The sequence below is a fragment of the Gymnodraco acuticeps genome, unplaced genomic scaffold (genome assembly GCF_902827175.1).
Source record: "Gymnodraco acuticeps unplaced genomic scaffold, fGymAcu1.1, whole genome shotgun sequence".
Taxonomy (NCBI): domain Eukaryota; kingdom Metazoa; phylum Chordata; class Actinopteri; order Perciformes; family Bathydraconidae; genus Gymnodraco; species Gymnodraco acuticeps.
In genome coordinates, this window is record NW_022992154.1 from 164,747 (window position 1) to 189,758 (window position 25,012).

Below are 25,012 nucleotides of genomic sequence, written 5' to 3' on the forward strand. Positions count from 1 at the left end.
AAAAGCAAAGGCGCTATCGTGCCAGACGTGATGCTAATGATCAGCAGAGACAGGAGAGAGAGAGAAGTGGAGCAAAGATGTAGAGACAGGAAAGAAGAAAAGGCAAAAAGACAGAAGTAAGAGAGAGCAGCGTGCCCAGCGAAAAAAATGGAGAGAGCAGAGGAGTAATGCCATGGAAGAGGTACTTGAGGGAATTAACACCCCCCCAGTCAGCCCTGATCCTCCAGTCGACCCTCAACCTGGGACCTTAAGGTTAGGATATTTATAAGTTGAGGTTATTGAGGAATGCAAGTTTTACTGTGAAAAGGTCCATGCAGGTAAAATGGTCAAGTGACAATACACGTATGTTTATGTATTATGTTTCTTTTAGGCAACGTGATCTTAGAAGAAGGAATAGGAAGGCTACCAAAGCAAAAATAAACAGAGAATTTCAGGAAGTACAGGACAAGTTCAAAAAAGCCAAACAGAAGGCAGACAAATACAAGAAACGCCTCCAAAGACTGAAAAATGACTATCCATCTCCAAGATCCAAAGTCAACAAGTTAATTCAGAATATTTCGGGCACATCATCACTAAGGAGAACCTTGTTGTTCCATACAGCAGTAGCTGAGGAAGTGCGTATCAAGTATGCACATTCAAGAAGAGAGAGTGACAGACAAGTCATTGCAGGAATTGTCACCAACAAAATCTTAAAGAAATACAGGCTGCAGAGATTGGCGCAGCAAGTTTTTGGTTTTTCAAGAAGGAGGTGGACGAAACTGGCAAATGAAAATGTCTGCTTGTACCAACGGAAAAAACACAAGGGGAAAGCTGCCATGCTGAGATCAACAGTGAGGTTGTTCTTTTCACGTGACGATGTCAGCAGGATCACAACTGGAAGAAAACAAACATTGACAAATGAAAAAAAGTTCCTGGCTGAGCACTCCAACCACCGTCTGTCATACTCTCTGTTCTGCACACTTCGCCCCTACTGGATTGTGCATCCAACATTAGCGGATCGTGAAACTTGCATGTGTAAACAACATGAAAATCTAGGCTTCATTGCCAAAAAGCTTCATCAGATGCACATAATTGATACATATAATCTGGAGAGCCTTACAGAAGTCATCACATGTGACACTACAGACAAGCATTGCATGTATGGGGAGTGTGAAAAATGGAGCAAAAAAGAATACGAACTTACAAGCCACTACGAGCAACTGATCGTGTCTCCTATATTCAGTGGGCCACTGTGGACAAAGACCATAAAGATAATCCCGGAGTATCCTCTAAAATAACTCTAAAAAAATAATTTGAATGCTCCCAAGAAGAGCTGGTTGAAAAATGTGCCATTCTTCTTCAGAATTTCAGGCGCCATCTCTTCAATCTCAGGCAGCAATATGCTTTCTTACGGGCCCTGAAGCTGAACCTCCCTGTAAATGATTGTGTAGTCCATGTTGACTTCTCTGAGAACTACGGCTGCAAATACAGCGCTGAAGTGCAAGCTGTCCATTTTGGTGCATCACACCAACAGGCCACTTTGCACACTGGGGTTTACTATGTGGGGGGGGGGGTCTGCCCCTACCTCCTTCTGCACTATATCGGAATCCAGACGGAAGGGGCCGCCTGCCATCTGGCAACACCTGGAGCCCATCCTGGAGGAAATTCGAGAGGATTGGCCGCATGTGTCAACCATCCATATTTTTAGCGACGGTCCCTGCACACAGTACAAGCAGCGTGGCAATTTTTACCTCTTTTGCACCGAGATCTACAAGAAAGGGTTCACAAGAGGAACATGGAACTACTTTGAAGCCAGTCATGGGAAAGGTGCCCCAGATGGTGTGGGCGGAACATTAAAGAGAAGGGCAGACAAGCTTGTCAGTCAAGGATTTGCTATCCCAACGGCATTGTCCCTATACCAAGCTCTGAGTGAGGGGAAATCTAAGGTAAAGTTGTTTTACATTCCAGAGCAAGCTGTGGAGGATGCAGTAAAACAAATGCCATCTGACATCCCAGCCGTACCAACCACAATGAGGATCCATCAGGTTGTCACTCTTTCTCCTGGTAAGATTTGCTACCGCGACGTCAGTTGCATGTTTTCCTCAAATGGGAATCTTGAATGTGATTGCCAAAAAAACCAAGTCATTCACATTCAATGCCACAGATGACCCAACTGAAGACCCCAACCACATAACACCAGAAGTGGTGCAGTGACACAGCCCAGAGGTTGTGGGGAAATGGTGTGCCTTGGTGTACGACCACATCATCTACCCAGGGATCATCCAAGAGGTTAATGAGACCCACTGCCAGGTCAAATGTATGCACAAAGTGGGGTCAAACCGTTTTTTCTGGCCGTCCAAGGAAGATCTTCATTGGTATCCCTTACAGGATGTGCTGACCCTTATTCCTCCACCAGAGAACGTCACATCACGCCACATGGCCATTGCAAGGGAGGTATGGGATACTCTGGCCAGCCACGAAAAGTGAAAATGTGTACTGCAGCACCCATCACATTCTTGATTAGTTCATGTTTAGTTTAAAAGATTGGTCAGTTCCTGACTCTTTTTTTTGTGGACAAAAAATGTTTTTATTCCAATGCTGTGATTAGAGCATGTATTTTACTTATTGCAGGTCGTTCTGGATAAAAGCATCAGCTAAATGAAATGAAATAATATAATAATATCTTAAGAAGCACCGATGTTATCAGCCAATGTTAATTATCTGTTTACACTAGAAAATGTAATATTAATCAGTAAAACTGCATAAATTAAACGTCTAAAGAATTTAAATGACACATTTTAGCCCTGAACATTAATAAATTAATTAAATTAATCAATGTTACAATCTGTTCCCAGGCAACATGATGAGTGAGAACAATCTCATTTGTTTAAAACTTGGCAAACAGCCCGTTTATACATTTGCCACTGAATATTTTATATGAAATATGAAGTTTGTTGTTGTGTTGACATGTTTGATGTTTATCATTGATACTCATCCTGTTAATCTTTTATTAAAAAATATCTACAAAATATGATCAAACAACGTTTCTGTGATCCTGAGTATTTATTTGTCACATTTATGCCACGATCTATAAATCAAAGCAATGTAGCCATTCAACCCTGTTACTATATGATTTTCTATTAACCCTTCTCTTGCGTTAGGTCATACCCCCTTCCCATGCTATTTTCGGTCAAAATTGACCGGTGTGTTTTGCACAGTGATATCTCTGGAACCCCTTATCCAATTTTGATGGTTGACATCTCATTTGAACAGTCAAAGCAAGTAGAATCAAGGTAGGACAGACAGAATGACACCAGGGGTGAATGTCATATTATTTTTGGCAGTAAGTTCAAAGATAGTGCTTATTTTACATTACTGTATATTATGAAAATGCTTGCCATGTAGGCTGTGTTTACTGGAGATGGAAATGCTTTAGTTAGTGTTGTAGCTGAGATTCTTCCCGTTCCAATTATGTATGGGATGTATTGATTTGATACAAGCAAGCCAGTGTTTCATGCCATGGTCCGGACCCACCGATGGGCCCATCAAGTTCAGCATTCACTGTGATGAATATAAAATAAGGCACTGATAATATTTTCCTCAATGAACATTTATTGAAAGAGAAATATACCATAACAGAACGTGTGTGTGCTCACGTGTGTTCACGTGTGTTCACGCACATGATTGGCAATGCAAAATTGTGGAATGTCACCTCAGGCTCCTCTCCCTCAGGGGCCTCTATCTCAGGGGCCTCTCCCTCCTCTCCCTCAGGGGCCTCTATCTCAGGGGCCTCTCCCTTAGGGGCCTCTATCTGAGGGGCCTCTATCTCAGGGGCCTCTCCCTCCTCTCCCTCAGGGGCCTCTCCCTCAGGGGCCTCTATCTCAGGGGCCTCTCCCTCCTCTCCCCCAGGGGCCTCTATCTCAGGGGCCTCTCCCTTAGGGGCCTCTATCTGAGGGGCCTCTATCTCAGGGGCCTCTCCCTCCTCTCCCTCAGGGGCCTCTCCCTCCTCTCCCTCAGGGGCTTCTATCTCAGGGGCCTCTCCCTCCTCTCCCTCAGGGGCTTCTATCTCAGGGGCCTCTCCCTCAGGGGCCTCTATCTCAGGGGCCTCTCCCTCAGGGGCCTCTATCTCAGGGGCCTCTCCCTCAGGGGCCTCTATCTCAGGGGCCTCTCCCTCAGGGGCCTCTTCCTGGTCTGTTGTAGGCTCATAGTCTGGATCACTGTTGTCTTCCATTTCTGAGACATCTTCCTCAATCTCCTCTTCATCTGGTTCAAAAATGTGTCCAGAGCCCCTCGCCCAGAACATAGCCTAATTGGACGCCTGCTCATTGTGTCAATGAGTCAAATGTGAGCAAGGCACAAATATAACTGCTTGAGAGCCAGTAAGGGAGGCGCACTTAGCGCGAGAAAGTGAGAGGTTTGTGTTTCTCGAGGGGCACAGAGCTCGCACCTGTGAGAAGGTATGATACATTGTATCATACAGCGCGAGAAAGGGAGAGGTTCCCGTAACATGTGTGTGTGTATATAGATGTTTTCCATCTGCAGGATGAACATAATACACTCAAACCCATTCATTTTCTATGGCGGTCAAATCTGACCGAAAACGTCAAGGGTGTTTCACTGTTGAATAAATCACTCAAAATTCAATGCAAGTGGTGATCATCAAGTGTATATGTTCAGAGGCTTAGTGTGGAGGATACCATAAGGTATTGAGGCAATTGGATGAAAAACACAATATTTATGATGAAAATAAAAGTCATTCGGTCACTTTTGACCCGAAACGCAAGAGAAGGGTTAAAATAACCTTAAATTATTTTCTCAGCTCCCAAGGGTTACAACTATTGTCCTTTTAATAGTTTGAGTAATTGTATATATAATGTATTTGAGCAAATATTTTTAATTAAATACAGAAATGTGTAAAAAGAAACGTGTGACTATTGAAAAGTTGGGGAAGACAGATTTAAAAAGCTACTTAAATTAATATAAAACAAGTTTTATCCTAAATAACATGAGTATTTAACTTGAATGTGACTTTCTTTATTACATAATAGAAAATGATTTTATTTAACAATATTTTGAAATGTACTTTTATCAGTTTAAAGAGTATTGGTAACAGGGTTGAACAAAGCATGGCACACAACCAATACAACATCTAATAAAAACTATACCTTTGATGCCTGAGCTGGGCCAATCACTTTTTCTGATGGTTTAATATCTGTTTTTCTCAATTACATAACAAAAATATATAAAATAAAAGGTTCATTTTTCAAAAGTGTCAATGTCTAAATTGTCCTCCAATTCTGGAATGACCCTTAAATCGCTGCATGATACAAACTAAAACTCATTGATTTAGTTAAACCTTTTGAATCACAAAGATTATTCAGTGAGTTGTGCAGACACAATAATAATCGTTATTGCTGCCGGAAAACGGCCAATGTCAAATCATCATTTAGTTAACTAGCGCCTCAGCGCTTATTATTTTAAGTTAATTGTCTGTTTCATTTCTATATGATTTTGGCCGCTACAGCTATTACTATTCTTTTCATACCCTTGTTTCTCTGAGAAGAGAAGAAATTATACTCTAAACGGAGCTGACACATGGTGTCTCTTCACTTGTACACTTGAGGGGTCAGAGTTCATATGGTGAGAGATTCCATGAGCGATATGCGCCGGCCTGTGCCTTTACCTTGGACTTCTGGTAGAACTGCTCGGGTCTTGATAGATAGAGTGGGGAAGTTCATGAGATCTTTCTAGAGGGTTATCAAGAATAACTTTTATCCAATGACCTTTTCCCTCTCTGTCTGTGTCTGTGTATTCTCTTGTTCCGATTAACCCAGCCAAATCTTTTTTCTTGTTTTGTATCTATATCTACGCCGGGATCCGGAGTCGAGGCTGATCCTCTTGCTGTAGTCCTGTGTCTTGGATCCTCTATCCTGCGTTCTGGATTAAGTCGTGGACTTCGGGTCGTGGCTGAACCTGTCTCTGCAGTCCTGCCTTGGGTCTCGTCATGCTGCTTCCCTGATGGCTTCCACAGGATTGTAGCTGACATCCTCGTGGATTCATCTTCTTATTACAGACACATGCATTTCCTAACATTCGGTCTATATGCTGTAAAATGTATTATCTCTTCGATTTACACGCGGCATCTATTGCACGTCTGTCCGTCCTGGGAGAGGGATCCCTCCTCTCTTGCTCTGCCTGAGGTTTCTCCCATGTTCCCCTTAAACTGTGGGTTTTTCTGTGAGGGTCTAAGGACAGAGGGTGTCGTTTTTCTCATACTGATATTCTGAACAATCTGTGCTGTTGTATTTGCTGTAAAGTGTCTCTACTGTAGGCTATTTTTATTATATGTACAGCACTTTGGCTCGACCAAAAATCGTTTATAAATGTGCTATATAAATAAAACTTGATTTGATTGTTCTCATGATGACTAGTGGTATCCCCATATCACACCAACTATATATGAATATGCAATAAATACAGAATAAATATAAAATCTAACTGCAATACAAAATATATACATTTCTGCAGATAAAATGTAATTATACAAATAATCATTTATCTTTGATGTTAACTTTTTTAAACCTTAACATGTTAGTGCTGTTTGGTGTTACATTTTCTAACACACTGTAGAAGAATATTTTTTAAATAGATCACCAATCAACTAATATGAGCTTTGAATGATAGTTTACTGTTGATTCCCACGGATAAATTACATTAACAGTTACAGCTACATCTGAATTGACAGTGGAGCACGGAGGAGGTGAAGCGTGGCTAACATCAGAGCGCGCTTCCACCCCTAGGAGGATGTTATCTGCATCACCACAGGGGGCGCTGTGGAGCGAGGCAGCACCACTGTTGGAAGAATCCACCTCAGAGTAGTTGATATTAATCGGGTCATCTTTAGTCTGCAAGAAAACAAAGTATACTTTATCACTTGAGCTTGTTCTTTAGTTTACCGACATGTTCTGTGAGCATATTTCCAGGATGTGAGAATGCTTCATGTATTCAGTTTTTACCTGCAAATCTATATTGTTTCATGGAAACTATCTGTATTTCTGTACATCCCCTCACACCTTCACGTTCAGTCCGAGGACTTCCTGTTCAAATCAACGGAAGCTTGAGGCTTGGGGTTTGATCACAAACTGGTTTCTGTTTCATGGTACTCTTCTGTCTTGATGTAAAAGTACACATAGATCTTTCTTTGTTTTTGTTTTTTTGTAAAACCTGCTTTTCCTTTTAAATATGAAACGTTTGAGGTAAAGTTTGTTTGAAAACACATCTTTAAGCAAATGTCCCCAATCTTCTCTTTCTTGCCACTGCAGAAATACTTCCTCTCCTTAAGGCCATGTCATAAAGCGTAATACAAACAAAAATGTCAATTCATATTTTTCAACTGCTGTATTTGTGTTTGAGGTGCAGAAACAGCTTGTGAACAAATCGAAACCATCACCTATCAATTATAACCTCTAAAATGTGTGAAGCTTAAAACCTAAAACCCTCCCACACGTACTTTCTTCTGAGAAGTGGCTGCAGTGACGAAGCTGTACTCGTCGGTGGTTTCGACTCCGTTTAGTTTGGTATATTTGGCGTAGGAGTAAATGGTAGATATTAATACAGGTGGAGAACCGCTCCCTCTGACGTCTTCATAAACTTGGTTAGCCTGCAGGAAGTGAGAACAGATTTGTTTTGTTATGAGCTGGTTTCAGAAAATATAGTATATCTGAAATGTCCATGATAAATGTCCATCTTACCTCAACACCATACTCAGGTTCCACAGGAGGATCTGTAGACAACGCAGGTAAGGGATATCAGATCAAATTATTTTAACTGCTCATACATCTCAAGACAACACCTAATGTCAATGGTTGCATGACTAATGATGTGTTCAGGAGCAACACAGAGATGTAACTGTGGAACTGAAGTGCCATAAAACTCCCCGTAGAAACTCACCATCTGTAACTCTGATCTCAATGTCCTGGTATGAGTCGAGGAAAGATCTGTCCAGACCACATTGGTACCGTCCTGCGTCAGACTTGGTCAGCTTTGTGATGCCCACGTATAGAATTGCGTAAGATAATAGAGTCCCTTCGTTATATCTGATGCTGTATCGGCCCCTCTGTTCGGAGTCTCCAGTCGTTTCAACCAGAATGTTTCCTTCTTCACATTTTCCCTTACAGAAGAGCTTCCTTCCTCCAGAGAAAGTAAAGGAGCATGAAACTCTGAAGTTTCCTCCTTCAGTTTCTGTACGGTCGAGGTTTTGTGCGTTGAGGAGCCCACTGTTTCCATCCCTCAGTGCTGTTGAAAAGATGTTCGGTCAATAGTTACTTTATTCCTGTAATACACTGCAGTCTGATTTCACAGTTACATTAATCCAGTGGTTCTCAAACTTTTTCTGTCAGGAGAAAAAAAAAAGTCGGGCCCCCCCAACACAAATAGTCAGGCTCAGTGGCAGCACCAGCGACTTCTTTTGGGGGTGCTGTGGGGTAGCTTGACGTTTCATAGAGGGTGCTCAAACATTTAGGGTTTCCCATTAATGCACCGGGCGCTACAGTGGAATGTTCTACTGCAACAATCCCCACGCACATACACAATATACCCGCAACTGTTTCAATGAAGGCTCGATAATCAGCTCACGGCATATAGGTGTAAGCAGGGGTAAAGTGCTATTTTTACAGGTGATGTGTGGACCTCACATATATTTTTAAATATTGAAGTTAAATGCATCAATCTGGTGCACTTTGAGAGCAACATGAAGAGATCTATGGATACCTCTCTCAACACCCATTTGAAACAGAACTGTTAACAGATTTACTTTTTCTTTATGGATATTTTACTAATCACCCTTTTAAACTTGATTCTTGTTTTACTGCCATATAGTATTTCATACCTGTTTTTCATTTATTCTCTTATTTTTTTATAACTATAATGATCATATAAACGTGTGCCTCGGAAATAATTGTTTACATTAATGGTGACCAAAACGTTTGAGACCCACTGAGATAACACTGAAAGAGTCCTTTAGCTCACTGAGTCTCTCAGTCTGACAGGAGAGGACTCTCCTCCACTTTGTTGTTGAAAAGACTCCTTATATCCGTTAGCGTAGCTCGCTAGCACCAGAAGCTAACAACAACGATTTCCGGTACCGGTGCGCTCTCTCTCGCTCTCTCTCGCTCGCGCACACAAAATGGCTCGTTCTACACACACACACAAAGCCGAGCTTTAATGAAACACAGAGACCCAGACGTAATAGTACTGTATCATATGATTTTCGAATCAATAATTTTTCAATTTATGATTTTTTTGTGCGCCCCCCCACTTTGAGAACCACTGCATTAATCATTCATTGATCCTACTGGGAGCTGCCCGGTTCATGCAGTCTGTTATAACTCAATCCAACAGAAATATGAATATATTAGATCAAATTTAAAAAGCAGAAGAGATCTTTAACAAAATAGACGGTTTAATGTTCATTAGAAACTTAAAAAAGTTTTTATTGTGATGAAGTATGTGAAATGCTTAAAATGCATTTATAAAACAACAGCTCTCAGTTTGTGAACAGACCGCTAAAAGATGTGTACTGCTGCAGTTCTTCCTCTTTAGCTGCTTCAAATAAAGTGAACTCATATTTGTATCACAAAGCTAGTTATTCGGGCTGAAGCGACAGAAAAATAACTTGACTCTTCAACAGAAAAGGCAACTATAAAACCAAAAGAACAATAGTTGACTGCAAATTACCAATTGCTTTTATTTGAGGATATAACTAATACCTGTAATAATCTGCATTTTAAAAAAGGCACTCGTACTAACTCTGAGCATGATATGAGATGATGACAAGACAATGCAGTGAACATTTTAGATGACTGATTGTTATTATATAAAGAAAATAAAGCTCAATAACAGTAAAACAAAAGAGAGACTGATACTCACTGAGGAGGAGGAAGCAGATCAAAGTGTGCCGGACGTTCATGTTTGAGTCTCTGATGGTTTACTGCTGCTTCTCTTCTGTCTTCAGGAACTGCTTTACTTCTCTAAATGATGCGAGTCCTACTCCAAACACTCTACTTTTTCATGCCATTATATTCAAGTGTGGATTTACATTAAAACTGGACTTGGTTGTAACTTAATGCAGTAACAATTTTACATGTGTGTACAATTATTCGTATAGCTGTCATAATAACCATTTTGCCATCATTGAGTCCAGAGTGTCCATTTTCTATTATTTAATCTACAGGTTTTCTAAGCTTCAACAAAATATACATTTATGTATTTATGTGTAAATGCTATTAATCTGACAGTAATCTGACAATGCTCAGAGCCATCAACTAAACACATTAAATATAGTTATGAAAAAGACAGAATAAATACAACATTTGACTGCAGTAACAAGATATACTAAAGTCTTCAGATGCAGAGAAACACATTAACTTATAAAAATATCTGATACTTTACATTTTAAAACTAAATACATTTACTTTTTTGACAACGTTTGGTATTATATTTTCAAACAAAATCAAAAAGGTTAACTAAACTCTAATAACTTTAGTTCTTTTAAAGATCTCCTATCATGCTATTTTTAGGCATATATTATGGGTCTCAGATATATACACATATATAAAAACATGTCTATGATGGGTTTTGCTCAAAATATCAAAGAGATCACGCATTTTAGAAATCCCTCATACCCCTCTGTTTCAGCTGTTAGAGAAACGCTGATTCGGGGTCCTTAGCTTGAAAAAAAAAAAGAAGAAGAGGGGGAGCTAATGCCTGCTCAGAAGAAAAGCTGCCGTGATTAAATGCCATCATGTTCCAAACCACATCAAGGATTATTTCTGAAACAGTATGGAGCTCAAAGGCTTTCTTTCTTGCCGGTTATACCACAAGGTGAGTTCCTTTTTATTTCCTGCTTTTTTACACATACTCTCTCCAGTAGCGTTAGCGATGCTAATGTAAACAAAGACCATTTTACGTCCAAAACACGTCGTGCATTTTTTCTGATAGTAATGTTTCTGAAAGGGCTGTGGGTCCACATTTCCGATATTATGTCATATCGGACGCAAATCTGGATCAGCTCCGTTGTACCCCCGTTTTTAGAGATGTGGGTACGGAGGAAAAGAGAGAGGGTTTCATTTTCTGACACTTTGTGAGTAACCTAAAGGACATTAAAAAGTGCATTTTGCATGATAGGAGACCTTTAAGTTATTTACCAGATACATTTGAAATGCGTAATGACACAACTTTGTGTTCGCCTGTCCGTCACTGAGAAAGTACATTTGGAAATAACAGATTTGAAGCTACATCTGATGTAAAGAAATAGTGGAGTAAAGAGCAAGTGAAGCGTCTTCTGCGTGGCTAACGTCGGAGCTCTGTGCTACCCGAGGATCAGAGTACAGGACGTTATCTGTGTCGCCACAGGGGGCGCTGTGGAGCGGGGCAGCACCATTTTTTGAGAAATCCACCTCCGAGTAGTTGAGATTACCCGGGTCATCTTTAGCCTGCAAGAAAACAAATACATCGTTATTTGTCACATGATCATCATTTCAGGATGTGTACTGCTTATGTTTTTGGTTTTATGTACAAATCTATTTTTGCTTTATCAACCCGAAAATCTGTTTTTTTTTTATACGCCACTTTTTCCTCCTCCCTCCCTCACACCTCTACATTCAGTCCGAGGACTTTCTATTAAGATCAACGGAAGCTTGTCTATTGAGATATGATCTAGCCTTGTTCCTCTTTCTGTTTTCTGTTAGTTTTATCTCTTGATGAACACATTGTTCATAGATGTAAGTAGATTAAGTTAGTTTAAAACCAAATGTGTTTAATTTAAAATATGTCCTCTGCTGTACAATAAAAAACACTTTCATTTGTCATATCGTCTGTCGTCTTTCAGTGTGAGATAGAGAGGCTTTTGTCAAGTGTGAACAAATCTTATCCATCACCTTTTAATTAAAACCTCTCAAGTTTATTTAGGGGGTGTGTAGCTGAAAACCTAAACCCCTCCCACACTTCTGACTTACTTCCTTCTGAGAAGTGGCTGTAGTGACTAAGCTGTACTCGTCTGTGGATTCAGGTTAGTATTGATATCAGCTGGTTTTACAAACATGAATACATCCCAGATTTACTCAAACTCACCTCTGTATCAGAAATATACTCAGTTTCCATAGGAGGTTCTGAAAGAAATGCAGTTCATGAGCTTCAAAAACAAAACTTTATAAGAAAACATTTAAGATTTTGGGCAGAGCTGAACTCCATTTTGGGTTAAAAAGCAACCAGACTCAAACGATTAATGAGCTTTGAATCTACCTCTGTGTGTATATAACACCAACCCACTGATCAACATTGTTTTTCCAAAAGACTCTTCGTACTTGTTCTAAATGATTCAAATTGAGTTTAGCGGAGTTTCTGAATTCCCTTTTTCTCTCCCCATGTCACTTCAACTCCACAGCCTCATATCTGTACTGCAAACACTAAATGAGCCCTAGTTACATGACAGATGAGGTCTTCAGGAGCATCAACGACATGTCTTTTTTTAATTAGAAATGTGACTGTGGGACTGAAGTGCCATGAACAGAGAGGATCCAGACACAGGGATAAACTCAGCCTGTTAAACAATACATTTTGAGAAAAGATTCATCTTAACAGTCAAGTTGAAACATTTAGAACAAATAAATAAAACGAAAAGGTTTTACGGACAAACAATCGGAATCAGTGAGTGATTTTTAAGTAAACGATCTATACAACCATTTGTCAAAAAAGCTCAGATTTAAATACATATTATTCAGATCACAGAAGTGTGCTATTTAGAAAGTGTATTAAAGTTGACTTGAATCAAATAACACAAAATGTTTAAATCTAAATGTCAATAGTTATGTCATATTATCACAGATGTTACGAGGGAAACAATGGAGCAACATTATTGACTTTTAGAGCAGTGTGTTCAAAATAAGTTGAAGGTCCCTTTGTTTTGGCCGTTGTGATGCGTGTGTGTTTCCTTTCGCCTCACCTTTCCTGGCTCTCTTCCTGCAGAATATCAGCAACACAACCGATAGTACGATGAACATGACGAGCAGAATCAGACCAACGTACAGCACCACACCTGAGAGCAGAAGAACACCTTGTTTACTCGGATACTTCCTGGTCCATAAACAACAACAACAAACTAAAAGTACTGTGACCATCTGGAGGCTGCGTGGTGCGTTCAGGGGAGGCTGAGGAAGGTATGGAGCTCAGACTCTGAGTGGTGGTCAGTGGGGAGGCTGATGGGGCTGATGTTGGAAAAGGTCGGAGAGTCACTTCTGGTTTTGAAGAGGTTGGAGCTGTGAAACAAAAGGAAATCCAAAATATAAATAAATAATTCAAACTTTTAAAAAAAATATTTATTCTACTAAATTCATACAAAAACAAAAACGTATAATTCATACACACAAATGAACAAAATTAGTAGAAGCGGGATGGCTGAAGCATAGCTTATAGGGAGTAGCCCTCCCGTGCATCATCATTGGCATCAATATAACAATGGCATTTATTTCGTTAAAATGTATAGAAATGAAAGAGTACAACAAAATAAAGAAAACTAATGAAAACTGGAGAAAAATAAATAAATGAAATAAAAATTAAGGCAAGGAAAAAAGAAAATGCATAAATAATACTGGGAATATCTAATATTTGATAGCTAGAGTAATCTGCAAATATAATTGTTTTTACTTTAGTTTTGAATTGTTGACTAGTAATACTTGAAAGGTCTGGGTGAAATCCATTCCACGTTCTAATCATTCAGTTAAATGAAGACGGTAATTAATGTTTTGTGCAACAATATTTAAATTAGCTGTAATGTTTGTAGTGATTTTCGGATGTGTAGCAGATTAACTGTTTTGTATTTAAAAATATAATTGTTATATTGAACATATTGGGTTATTTGAAACATCAGCAGGTGTCAGTGAACAGATAAATCCAAAACTCCCCGTAGAAAACTCACCATCTGTAATTCTGATCTCAATGTCCTGGTATGAGTCAGGGAAAAGTGCAGATCTGACCAGACCACATTGGTACCGTCCTGCGTCAGACTTGGTCAGTTTTGTGATGCCCACGTACAGAATTGCGTAAGATAATAGAGTCCCCTCGTTATATCTGATGCTGTATCGGCCCCTCTGTTCGGAGTCTCCAGTCGTTTCAACCAGAATGTTTCCTTCTTCACATTTTCCCTTACAGAAGAGCTTCCTTCCTCCAGAGAAAGTAAAGGAGCATGAAACTCTGAAGTTTCCTCCTTCAGTTTCTGTACGGTCGAGGTTTTGTGCGTTGGTGAGCCCACTGTTTCCATCCCTCAGTGCTGTTGGAGAGAAGAGCAATCAATAGTTACTATATTCCTGAACAGTTTCTACATGTCTGTACAAACTGTAAAGTCCCCTATATAAATCAACTTTGATTGACTGATTCCTGTAATACACTGTAGTCTGATTTCAGTTACATAAATCATTAACAGAGCCACAGAGTCACACTGGGAGCTGCCCAGCTCAACCAGTCTGTAACAGAAATATGAATATATAAGATAAACTTTATTATCCCAGAGGGAAATTGCAGCATTTACAATCCATAGTGTAAAGAGTGCAAATACAAAGAGATAACATGAGATAAAAAATCTGACATTATGATTAGGTGCAAACCCAAACATAAACAATACGTCAGGGATAATGTTCAGAAAACGGGTCAATATTAATAAATAACAACAGGGTAAACAGGACCAGGGTCTTGAATTTCATTTTGTTACTTCAAAAAGTACTGCAATTCATTTTATTTTTTTTAAAGAAGGACAATAATAAGCAAATATTTCTGGAAAGGAAATCAATTAAACTGAAACAATTGAACTGATCATTAAAAAAAAGATAAGAAAGGAAAATAACACATTTACAGGAACAGTAAGTGATCTGAAATGGGGTTTTAATGTATGAATGTTACCAAGTATTTCTTATTTTACTTATAGTAGAAGTACGTATGTCACCACAGAGACTCAAACCCCTTTCATCCTGTTGTGTAACCACCAGAGATGTTCACAAGTCTTTTTTTGCAAGTCCAAGTCAAGTCTCAAGTCTTTGGTCACGAGTCCAAGTCAAGTCTCAAGTCTTTGTGGGGTGAGACTTGATCAAGTCTCAAGTCTTTGGTCACGAGTCCAAGTCAAGTCTCAAGTCTTTGTGGGGTGAGACTTGATCAAGTCTCAAGTCTTTGGTCACGAGTCCAAGTCAAGTCTCAAGTCTCTAAAAAATAAAAGTCTCATGTTTCTTCTGGTTGTAATAAGCCTTCTATTGTCTGCTGCTATCCAGTCTGTTAAGAATACTGCACAGCTATATCTAAGACATTCAAAGCATTTACTGTATTATTATCACTCCTATATCTATTAGCATACAGTATCAGTACTGATTAGTTGTTTGTTATATGATCACTTTAAACAGGCTATTGCAATGCAATATGAGGAAAAACATCACACTTTAGCTAAATGCAAACAACTTATAAGCAAAACACTTCAGAATCAGAAATCAGTATCACAAATACTTTATTAATCCCCCGCAGGGAAACTGTGTTAAAAGTACTTAAAAGAAAACATTTGTTCTTTGCAACTAAAAAACTATTGCTGCAATATTATCTGAAATATACTGAACTGGTGATATTAAAACATGACCTGTTCCAAAAGAGATATCTACCATTAACACCATTTATCAGCCAAATGCTGGTAAATCATGCAAGTGGCTGGTACTGTATGTTGCACGCACCAGCCACAAATAACAATGGCAATCTATTGAGTGGCTGGTAACATTTCAACATTCACTAGGCTAGCCATTTGGCCAGTGGACAAAAATGTTAAAATGTGACCTCTGCAACCGTATTGTTTAATTACACTGGGTCTCTAATTACATCTTTTAAGTCTACTATAAATAAACATATTCCTCTATCCTCTCACTCAAACCCAGTGTAATGGTAACCCGATAAACCTGTAACATTAACGTTACGTGGTCAACAATAAACCTGTAACCTGCCTATAAACCGACAGATGTATTTATGTATGCAGTGGCGTTTCTAGGTGTACAAAACTGGGGGGGCAGAAAGAGGTCGGGGGAGAGAGAGAGAGAGAGAGAGAGAGAGAGGGGGGACAGAGAGAGGGGGGGAGGAGAGAGAGAGGGGGAGTGTCAAATTACATACTGAAGACCACAGGAGCAACACTGTGAGCGCATACATTTACGTACACAGCGTGGGGATATCATAGTAATGCACCTTCATACATGGAGTAAAGGTCACCATCACAAAGTAATTCTTAACAATAACAACAACCGTAATGCTTTAGCATTAAAACACCATAGACTGTAAATATAAGGAAAACACAGACACTCATCATCGAGGTCACAATATCAATCGATCCAGCAGAGGCAAAATACAGAAGATCAACAAAATATATGACATAAATGAACTTACCAAAGCTGAAGGCTCACTTGAAAAGAAAAGCGGCACGGCGGTCCTTCCTCTGACAGAATGTGTCTATCACTTTGGGGATGAAGTCCTGTAGTTGCTGGATCAACTGGCTTTCAATTGAAAGCATGGCCAATGCGTTAAGTCGCGGCTTGTCCCATGGTGTTGCGAGTGAAAGTCTTTATCCTTTTGAGGGTGGAAAAGTTCCTCTCTGACTCGGATGTCGTCATCGGAGTTGTCACTATTATTTTGACCAAAATAACAGTCTCAGCAAACGTTTCCTCCAAGTTGTTCTCGTGAATGGATTTCAACAGAGACAGGGCAGTGTTTCCAGTGTGAAGCTCACTGTGGCGGTAGAGCGTGGTCAGCTCAGACTTCAACTTCTCCTTGTTTCCCAACGCAGGCCACAGTTTCACGGCGCAGTCAAGCTCAGGTGTAGGAAATGACAGGACATGCTGTGGGAAGAATGAGCTGTCAACAAGCTTTGCAGCGATCAAATGGTCACTCTGTGAGAACCTCTGTTCCACCTGTGAGATGACTGTGTCACAAGCCTCCTTCATCACCGGCGCTGTGCTGCTGACTCGTCGGCCTGGCTCGTCTGTTCCATCATGAGCAGTGGCGGCCAATGCATCAGTTTTCTGCCTCATTTTCTGAACATTTTCCTTGAAACGGCAGAGCGCGCTGTTGATCCCAGGTGCATCGATGCTTCGTTTTTGCAGAGTGTTGTATAGAACATCCACTTCTGGCATAAGCAACGAAAAAAACTCCAGGAGCTGCATAAATGCTCGGTTCCCGCAGTTTCTTTGACAGGCCGTATGCCTCACTTATGGTGACCGCATCCCATCCTGGTTGTGCGCGTATATGCTTCATACACTGAAGTAGTGCATCTCGGGTCTCTCAAACCGCGTTCACAGTTCTGCTTTTAAAGTTCCATCTCACAGCCGGTGGCCGTGGGATGCGTCTCTGTGTTGCCTCTGCAAGAGCTGCAACACGTTTTGGAGCACCGGAGAAAAAAGTGGAAAAAGCAGTTCGATCTGCAAAAAACCCCTTCAGGATGCTCATCCTTGCTGAACACAGTTGCTGCAGGGTCAGGTTCAGTTGGTGGGCGTAGCAGTGAACAAACTGAGCGTTTGGGTACGTCTCCTTCATCACCGTCTGTACCCCGCGCACGTTACCGCTCATGACGGCCGCCCCGTCATAGGTCTGAGCGATTAGCTTTTCTTTCAGCTTCAGGGGTTCCAGAACAGCCTTGATGCTGTTAGAGAGACCTACACCAGTTTTGTCCTTTACTTCCACAAACTCCAAAAAACGCTCTGTAACTGTGAGGTCAGGCATAATGTATCGCAGCACAATCACCATTTGCAATTTACAGGAGACATCGGTTGTCTCGTCGGCCTGAACGGCAACAAATGATGTGTTGTCCACTTGCTTGGCTATTTCCTCCCTGTACACATCATACATGCAGTCCAAGAGTTCATTCTGTATGGTGCTTGATGTCCCTTTGAAAACAAGCTGAGCTTCGTAGTGCCGTTGAAGCCTCACACATTGTCTCGAAAATTGACCTGAATATCCCTGGATTCAGAGAGTCCGCCGACTCGTTGTGGCCCCCGCAGTGCTGTCTCACATTTCCCACACAGTTTAATACAGGTGATGATCCGACCAAGCACGTACCTGTTTTCTTCCACCTTCCTATTATGAGAATCAATGCCACGTCTGTAGGCGCTGTCAATCTGAGCTGCAACATTCACCCTTCCAAGTAATCCCAATTTTACGGCATTTTCCAAATGACTGTTGCTGCTCTCATGCTTCATTGTCCTCTCCGAAAGATGCTTTAAATCCTTGTAACCTGTCCTCGACCAAGTACCTTGATCTTCACCAAAAAGCAGGCAAGGAAAGCAAAAGAGGGAATTCTTCTGGATGCTCGCCGTTAGCCATTTCTTTTTAGCAAACCACTCAGCGTTAAACCCACGTTTAACTTTGCCCGCAGTCTGGACCATTTGGAAATCCGGTGGATGGTGGGATAAGTGTCTCAAATGTGTGCTCCAGTAAATGGTCAACTTCATTCATTTTCTTTCAGTTTTTTACTTCTTTTAATCGCTGGTGATGTTAGCTATATGCTGCTCTCTCGTCTCCTCTTCAAACTACACGTGACGTTTCGCAGCACTGCACACGTGAGTACTTACAGCCAATCAATTCTGAATTATGTGAGATGACGTATGGTGGGGATGGGAGCACTCTGCCCCTACGGTCATTATTTTTTTGCCACACACATTCAATAGAAAAATACTCTGAGCATGCGCAGTGTAGTTTTTACAATCACCGTTCACTTAGACTGTGAGAGGGAAGGGCAGGATCGGGTTTTGTCCCACATGGCTCTAAACAGCTCAAAACGGCACTCTAGACACTAATTAGAAGAACACAGACTAAAACAGAAATGTACAGACGAATCAGATTATTAAACATGACCTTAAAATATATTTTATATGTTTTTTTATTTATTTTTTAGTATTTTTTTGTAATCATTATTTGTAATACTTTCTTCTGACACTAGGTGGGGCTGTGCCCCACCTGCCCCTAATGACCCGCCGCCACTGTATGTATGTAACTATGTATTTTTCTACGTTTAACGTTAGCCAGTAGATGGTGGCAGCGGAACGTAATGATTAACGTTTCCGACCTTTTTTATGTCATGTCAAGAGTTGGATGTCAACGCCACTCAACGCAAACAAGTGTGACAAGCAAACATTCACTCATCTTTTCAAATATTCAGTTACAAAGCTAGAAGCAAGCTAAGTTAACATTACATAGCTGATGCTGAGCTAAACATGTTTGCTAACCGTCCATATGCGTTAATGTGACTGACCTCTCCGGGTGAGTTTTCAAGTGCCTGATGACATTTGACGTTGTTGCACCAGCATCCTTGATTTTAATATTGCAGACTTTGCAGTGTGCGCTACTTTTGTTGGTGCAGCCGGCGTTTTGTTCGAAGTTTTTATAGTTGAACCTAATTACAAGCGGTACAGCTGCAGGTGTGCCGCCGGTCGCCATGGTGTTACCATGATATTAATGTTAAAGGTGGGGTAGGTAAGTTTGAGAAACCGGCTCGAGATACACTTTTTGTTATATTCCATGGAATGCTCTTAACATCCCGATAGCCGGCCCGGCTAAAGTAACTGGATGGCCTACCTGCCTGTCAGCCTTCCATCGGGGCACAAACTTATCTAGTGCCCTCATTTGTCATGTGCTCGTTCGTGTGTGTTGGAGGAGGGGCTCTGTGAGGAAGTGGCAGATTTTCTCCGGTTGTGTATTTTCAGATTCTAGCGATCTCGAGCCGGTTTCTCAAATTTACCTACCCCACCTTTAATACGCCAAAAATAGAAAACACAATGATTGTTCACGAGTCCCAAAACACGAGTCCAAGTCGAGTCCGAAGTATTTTGAGCAGGAGTCCAAGTCAAGTCTGAAGTCTCTGTGTGTGCGACTTAAGTGCGACTCGAGTCCGAGTCTCAGACTCGAGTCCCCATCTCTGTTAACCACAGAAACCAACGACATGTTAAACTGATACGAGAGGTGAGGAAACAGAGAGCCGTTTACCGTCCACTATAAAGTTTAACGGACTGTTAATTAAAAAAAATATAAGAAAGAAAAATAACTTTAAAAAGAGACACATTTACAGGAACAGTAAGTGATCGTACTCACTGAGGAAGAAGAAGCAGATCAGAGAGTGACGGGCGTTCATGTTTGAGGCGCTGATGATTTAAAGCTGCTTTCTTCCGTCTTCGCTGCCAAAGCAGGAACTGTCCACTTCTCTAAATGATGGAGTCCCTCCCACAAACACACGACACCCTGAACTCTCCTCCCTTCTTATTTTAGTTTATTTTTATAACTGCAAGTCATTTACTAGAACATTTAGAGAAGATTGACATTTGAACTGTGTTTGTTTGTAACATGAAGTGGCATACACGTCATGTTTATCTTCACAGTGCCATCAAATTCCTTCAACTCATTTTGGTAATTTTGAACTTTTTTGGCAGCTCAATGTTAGTCCAAGTTTTTTTGTAAATGATGTGTTTTTTAAGAACAGAGTATTGTCCATTGCTGCAGTATCTTTGAATCAAAATAATACAATAATAAAGTATGTTTGTCCTCAATAAAAACAAATAATCAATGTAACATTAAGCATCACAGCATATAGCGTGAATTATTAAAATGTATTTCAGTCATTTCAGAAATGGTACATGAATTTATATTCTAAGTACAAAACTTGGCTAATGTACTTGGTTAGTTTCATCACTGGTGTAGTGCGGTAAGAAGTCGGTAATGATATCATGCACAGATATAATCAACAGAAATGCTTCTGTGTGCATTCACTGGAAACCTCTATCTGATTGTAGACATAATCATATTTTAGTTTTATCTGAGTGAGAATTCAGTAGATTTGGTCCTTATTACTCGAGGCTTGGACATAAAAAAATAATATATAGGCCTAGACTAATTGACGACATACCGGAAACACAGTCGAGGCCTTCTTTGAAATGCATTTGTGGGATATGTAAGCAGAAGCTGTCAACATGTAAAATGAGAATACATAAGAGGAAGCTGTTGTTGTGTCGTGGTGAAAATATGAGTGTTTGGAACATATGAGAGCACACAGAGGTGTGGAGTGTGTCAATGTGGTATGAGAGGTTTCTGTAGACATTTTGAAACGTATTTTCTCTGTGAAAATGTCCACTACTTCTGTGAACCTAAGCTGACCTAAGCTGCTGTTTTAATGAAGGAGTGAACTCTGAAGATTTTGGGCTGAATAAGGATATTATACATATATATAAATAAAGTGCTGATTCTGGGTTTAAACAGGTCTCTCTTGAGAATGAGACCCTGTGTCTCAATGAGATGTTCACCTGTATAAATAAAGGCTAAATAAAATTAAAATAAAATATAGTTTGTTTTTGTTGTTTTGGGTACAAAATGCCAAAATCTCAACACTAAAGCATTATCATTTTTAGCATATAAACATCTATGCTCCAGCAGACACAGAGCAACACGAGCATTCATTAGCACACAGCTGATAAATGTATAATAATGAATTTAACTGTGAACCAAACCAGTACAGTGGCAAAATGAAATGACCTGAGAGTTGTCAAAACACTAGAGCTATAGATCTCTATGTGTTAGTCAGTCTGAGTTAATGTTTTCACTTTGAAAAAGGGAGCCATTGATGATGTAGGAATATTGATCAGTGCAGCGTTTAGTGTACAGTACATATATAATCCACATGTTTTTAATAAACATGTCAAAAAAGCTGTGTAATTGTGAAAGGGATTTCTGGTAGTGATGAATCTGAAGAGAGTTAACATTATTTGAAACTGCATTGCTTTTGCACTTAATTAAAAGCAAACAGAGAGGAAGAGAACATAGAAATCCCCTCAGTCTTGGTGCTCTCAATGCAACGCCTCAAGTATTTCTCTCTGTCTTGAATGAGTTACTATTTAAAGTGTTATAGATTACTCACCATCAGAGTGATGATTAGTCCTCTTTTTGTGGAGTGGCAATACAGCAGCCAATAGCAAAACCACCGGGTCCACACACAACCAAAACCCTTTGGAAACACCTTAGAGGGGAGAGGGACAGAAAAGAGACAATTAATACAATTTGATCTGATCTGATTAACACATTCTTCTAAAACAAAGACAAGTCTTGTGAAAATGCAAAAAATCTTGCTTCATGCAAACGTAAAACCCTCCTGTCACGAAATGTATCATGAAGATGTAGCTTCTTCTTGTGTCTAGCGCTGAAACTGATATGTTTTCATTGTATAACTTGCATTTTTTATTAACTGTACCTGTAAGCACATTGTTTATTTCCAGTAGAGTGGTCAGAGATGGGAACAACAACAACAACAAAAATACAATGCAAAGAACATGACGCTTTACTGTAACAGGCTATTTCTGTGGCAATAACTTATTTGACCGCTTAGTGGCAGCAGAAACATCTTGTAAACAACACTGACATCACCTTGAAGGAGAAGTTGGAAGCAACTATGGAATGCCATTCAAGCCAAAATTAAATAAATACATAAATAATTAAATAAATACATATATATATATATATATATATATAAATATGCCTATGAAATAAATTCTGAAATAAATAAATGAGGCAATAAATATGTATACATGTACATTTAAATACAGATGTATTTATTTCATGGGACTTTTATTTCATAATGACACGTTTATTTATTTCAGGGGACTTTTATTTCATAATGACACGTTTCCATTTCTTATATGCAAATGAACGGGGCGTGGTTAGCTCACAGATCCAAAATGATGATATTATGCTGATAAATTGTTTGGTCAGCTCAACCTGTTGTATCCCACGGTAGCTTCCTGCCAAGGTCGTACTTGAACAATGAGGCTCTTGTTCCTTATGAGAGCATAGTAAGATAACAGTTAGGAGAAGGTGTTATCTCTTTCCTTTTGCACAGCAACAGTCCTCTATAAATCACACACATTTGCCTCTGCGTCCACTCTTTGCAAGACCTATACCATTCAAGCTTGGATAAAGAACTACTAAGACAACTCTGTTTGCTTTCACCATTTCATTATTGATTACTCTCATTGTACATCTTTACAGTATTGACAAGGTTAAAATATCCTAACATTAGTCTTCCGCCACCTGTGAGGAAAGGTCCTCCGAATTCATGCGGAAATAGGTATGGAATTGATGTGAATTGATTTGGTGAATGACAGTTTGAATGTGCTTTTTATTATCACCGGTCTTTTATGAGGAGATGCCTCTAAATTCTATCAGGAGATTTAAATAGCACAACTGAATTGGGCAGTTGAAGTTACAATTTAGTGTAATGTAAAACTGTGACTTAGGGTTGCATATTAGAACATGACCACAGCATGATATGTTTTGTAGGATTGTCATGTTGTAAAGAGAGAAGGTAGAAACCCAGTATAAGTGTGGATACATTTTTCTTCAAATAAACTGATCCCACCTTTTGGATTGGGACAACTTAAAATACATCTGTGCTCTCCTCTCCTGCTTAAAAGGTGAGATTGCACACTGCCACACTCACTCTTAGGTAGGGCCACCACACCTCATTACTGATATCAAAATCCTTCAGGATCGCTTAAACAGATTTAGCGGGTCGTCTGAATTGAAACAGCAGTTAATTTAAGCTGGTTCTTCAGGAGTTAATAGAGGTGAGATCTTGCTGACGTTGGTGGATCTGAGCCAAGCAGTAAACTTACATAGACTCAATAACTTCTGTTAGGTCAATTAGTAGGTCTGAGTAATTTGCCAGAATAAATGATCAGCCCTCCCGACTCCTACATGGCGCCCAACTGTGGGGCTCTGTGAGAAGTCATACTTTTACAGAGTTAAACTACAAGAACTCCGGAGTGGGGTCCGGAGGGATTACACAGAAGCTAGATCCGGACCTTCTGCCCCCCCTGGTCAGCTTAGCCCAGACCCACGGGCATACCGCAACCTAAATACGTTCCTGTTAGACTACCGTTTAGACCGAGAGCAACAAGCAGGTGGTATAATGTCTGAGACCCTACCTCCACCCGGATGATAGCTCACAAACGCCATTTATGAGTAACCCATCTAATACTCATAGAAGAACACATTGTTAGACATGATATTCAGGTAAAAGGAATGTTGGAAATAATAATGGCAGATATTGAAAATCTTAAACTGGATCAACTAACCATGTTAGTGAACCCTGCTAATAGGAAGCTAAAACATGCAGGAGGAATAGCAGCAGCTCAGGCAAAGAGAATAGGTCCTAGCATGCAAGCACGGAGCGATAATATGATAAGGACTGTCAGAAGGCAATGTGGTTGTCACTCGAGGAGGTGATGACCCACAAATACCTGTCGCAAGTACCATTTAAACCTATTTGGGAACTATCAGAAGATATCAAACCCCAACAATATCTTCAAAACTAATATGAGGAGGTTTTTCGCGAAGCTAAAGCTCAAATACTTTACCAAAATCTATTAAACTATTTGCTCTTGACCCCTTTTTGGAAATGGGATTTTCGGTTACACAACAGAAGACTCAATTCAGGCCTTAAAGAAGGCTTTACAAACAAGTCAGGGAGAGTTAAATGTGGTGCTATGTTGCTCATAAGGGAGCTTACACTTTGGAAAAAGACCTCCCCCTTTCTCTGCTCCTGAGGTGCTGCAGACAAACGCAGCACACAGGGTCAGAGACAGGCATGACCTCTGGAGAGGAAGAACATCTAAATCTAAACAGACCACAGAGCGACCCATTAAAAGGTTTTATGGCCTCAACACAGAGAGGAAGATCTGGAGATTGTAAGGAACTCTCCCAAAGCAGGCTACCCACCCCCATCACGCCAAGGGGAAGAGTTTTGCTCTCACCAATGAATAAATCAGCTCTTAACCAAGTCAGATTTCAAATAGCCTCCAGTTGTTAAGAAAAGAGGGAGATTCAAAAAGTTATCCTTTCATTACAAAGGGGAACAATGAAACCCTTACAGAAAACCGCTTCTCCCAAAATAACTAAGGTGACCAAGCAGCTACTTGGGCTTTTATAATGAAAA

General features: G+C 40.1%; 2 protein-coding genes across 2 annotated transcripts; both read right to left on the minus strand.

Annotated features, from left to right (window-relative positions):
- Nucleotides 1-6,580: 6,580 nt before the first annotated feature.
- On the minus strand, nucleotides 6,581-10,743 carry LOC117538592. Its single transcript, XM_034204446.1, has 5 exons — nucleotides 9,907-10,743; nucleotides 7,930-8,274; nucleotides 7,731-7,762; nucleotides 7,490-7,639; nucleotides 6,581-6,884 (listed from the first exon to the last, which is right to left on the minus strand). The coding sequence occupies exons 1-5, from the start codon at nucleotides 9,944-9,946 to the stop codon at nucleotides 6,630-6,632; spliced, it is 822 nt and encodes a 273-aa protein (XP_034060337.1). The 5' UTR covers nucleotides 9,947-10,743; the 3' UTR covers nucleotides 6,581-6,629.
- A 38-nt stretch (nucleotides 10,744-10,781) lies between these two features.
- On the minus strand, nucleotides 10,782-20,243 carry LOC117538590. The gene is made up of 6 exons (XM_034204445.1): nucleotides 20,128-20,243; nucleotides 13,952-14,302; nucleotides 13,152-13,292; nucleotides 12,980-13,072; nucleotides 12,109-12,146; nucleotides 10,782-11,471 (listed from the first exon to the last, which is right to left on the minus strand). The coding sequence occupies exons 1-6, from the start codon at nucleotides 20,165-20,167 to the stop codon at nucleotides 11,271-11,273; spliced, it is 864 nt and encodes a 287-aa protein (XP_034060336.1). The 5' UTR covers nucleotides 20,168-20,243; the 3' UTR covers nucleotides 10,782-11,270.
- Between the last annotated feature and the right edge of the window lie 4,769 nt (nucleotides 20,244-25,012).